Source organism: Pteropus vampyrus, unplaced genomic scaffold (genome assembly GCF_000151845.1).
Source record: "Pteropus vampyrus isolate Shadow unplaced genomic scaffold, Pvam_2.0 Scaffold50, whole genome shotgun sequence".
Taxonomy (NCBI): domain Eukaryota; kingdom Metazoa; phylum Chordata; class Mammalia; order Chiroptera; family Pteropodidae; genus Pteropus; species Pteropus vampyrus.
In genome coordinates this window covers 5,099,068-5,101,683 of record NW_011888831.1, presented here as the reverse complement: position 1 = coordinate 5,101,683, position 2,616 = coordinate 5,099,068, and the positions used below count along the sequence as shown (strand labels likewise).

At 38.1% G+C, this 2,616-nt stretch overlaps 1 protein-coding gene across 1 annotated transcript in view; it reads left to right on the top strand.

The window, feature by feature from the left end:
* Positions 1 to 2,616, top strand: part of GLOD4 (glyoxalase domain containing 4) — an 18,810-nt gene that overhangs the window by 14,001 nt on the left and 2,193 nt on the right. Inside the window, exon 9 of the mRNA XM_011359898.2 lies at positions 2,032 to 2,602. Coding sequence (XP_011358200.1) covers positions 2,032 to 2,097 — 66 coding nt within the window. The 3' untranslated portion in view covers positions 2,098 to 2,602. The remainder of the gene's footprint in view (positions 1 to 2,031; positions 2,603 to 2,616) is intronic.

Sequence of the window (2,616 nt, the reverse complement as noted above, 5' to 3'; positions counted from 1 at the left end):
GCATGTTCTTAAGTACTTTATATATATTCTCTATTAATCACAATCTGCAAAGTTGATAGCATTCCCTTTCAGATGGGGAAACTGAGCTTCACAAAGATTAAGTAACCCAGTATTATACATTCAGTGCATAAGAAAGTAGCAAGGCGAGGGGTTGAGTGGAGGTCTTTCAGACTTCACGGTCAGTTATTTTTCCTCCTTTATACTCTGCTCCCACCTCTGAACAGTACTGTATATCTGTTATCTGTTATCCCAATTGTTTAGACTTTTTAGAGTCTTTTTTTTCCTTATTTAATATTCTTTTTACTTGAGAATAGTTTTAGATTTTCAAACAGTCGTTTTAGAGCATTGTTTCTCCTCACCTCTAAATTCTATTAGCTATTAGTCACCAAGAGCTATGAGTCTACCTCTGAAATTTATCTACTGCCTTCTGAAAAGGCCCCTATTATCAACTGTAATACTGCAGAAGCCTCCTTCCTCCTTCCAGTCAATCCCTGCTGCCAGCATTAGCTTTCTAAAGCACAAATGCAGTAATTTAAAAAACTTTAATCTTCTGATAGCTCTCTAGTGCCTCCAAGATACATACCAAACTCTTTGACAGGGCATGTAATATGTCTGGCCCTTTGCTACTCTCTGATCTTCTGTGCTGCCTCTCCCTCTAATTAACCCCCATTCCAGTCGAGGTGAACTGTTTACATTAACCAAGATTTATTGTCTTGTCTCTACCTGAGGCATTTTTTTCCCCTTCCCTCTTATTCAGCTCAGCCTTTGAAACTCAGAAGCTTTCTTGGGTTCTTCATACTGGAGTTTATTGTTACGCCACACTTTTATGGTTCCTAGAAAACAGAAGTTTCTGCGTCTTTGTGGTGGTGGTTTTGTTTTGGTCTTTTGTTTGTGTGTTTTGTTTTTTTTTCTGCTGCATATCTTTGATTTTTTTATTTTCATTAAAATCCAGTACTAAGATTTTGTATAAATGCAGTACAACAATGTCTTGCCCCATTGCTGAGTCCCACTGCCCAGGGCAGCCACTTTCAGCTTCACTGTTCCTAAATGAAAAATACACATATTTCCATTTCATTTTCAATTGCAGACGACATCTTTTACTCCTTTTGTTTTGGTCTGCTGTCACTTTATCATTCTATATAGCAATTGCTCCCATACACACACACACACACACACACACACACACACACACACACGCACACACACACACACACACACAAGCATGCATGCACGCACACGCACATCTTCATGCAAAATAGTTGTTTTCATATGAATCTTCAGCTATTCAATATGCTTCTCAAAGCCTCAGACTATGTCGCTGGTGCCACATGCAAACTCAACTTAATACCTAGCTCATAATGAAAATTGATATTTTAAAATGTATTTCTATACTTGCCTTTTGACTGAATAAATGAATGCATTTCTTTACCAAGCAACTATATAACATATACTTGCTTGTATTGGACAGGAAGTTTTAAGAGATTTAGGTTCTAAGCCTCTGCAAGTCCCTCTCCGTGGTCTCAGCCTCAAGGAATAATAGGATAAAAGGACTCTGGTAGAACTGAAACATGTTATTAACAGTACTAATACCAGTGGAATGGTGTGGGGGGTGGCATAGGAAAAGAAAATCATTCCAGGCTCAATAGCCCAAACTTCAGCTTTTCATATTTGGTCTCATTATCAGACTGAATCTTGTGCCCACTAAAGATTCCTGAGAGCCTACCCAGGTGCTAAGAGTGACAGCACTTTCTGTTCTGCCAAAGACCCCACAGCCTGGTGAGCTCAGTCCTTGTTCTGTAGTCAGTCAGTGACACTTCCTGGCTGCAGACCCTTTATAAAGTGAGAATCTACAAGCAATTGCTCAATACTTATCAGCATCCTCTGTCAAATTAAACATAATACTCGATACTGAACGAACACTTTTCAATTGTTAATGTCTTGATTATGGACAATGCAGCGAGGTACAAAGTGAACTATATGTTTTGTTTTATGGACTTACAATAACTGCATATTCTAATTCTATTTCCGTAGGCAATGGCGGCAGATAAAAGTGATGAGTGGTTTGCTAAACAAAATAAACTAAAGGCTTCAGGTTAGCAGAAGACATCACATGGAAAAAGCATTTGTGATTCCTGTCTAGCACCTCTGAGGCCTGATGTGTCCATTCTTGATAAATGCTCTCACAACTTGGCTGTTTCCTGTACAGGCAAGAAGGCTGGGATAGTGAAGATTTGTGTATTTTAATCTTTGAAAGCTGATATATGTTAGGTATAAAATTCTATTATTATCAATCTAATTAGTGGAGAACTCATGGAGTAATCTGCACTGTCACTGGAATGGCACAATCTGTGATTAACTCTTAGATGAGTAGTAAATTATTTTCCAGCCTGGGGCAGCTATATGGAATATTACCTTTGGTTGGGGATGGAGGGAATTTTAATAAGGATATAGATTTTATGAGAAAAACTGTTCAGATCCAAATCAGTTGCTTATAACAGGAATACTTCCAGCATCTGATGATAGTTTGCTGTTCTTATGTCTTACTCTGGCAGGCCTTGACATTTAAACATTTTTAAAGAAATTTTGTTCCTTGAACCAAAAGGTTTGGTTAAACAC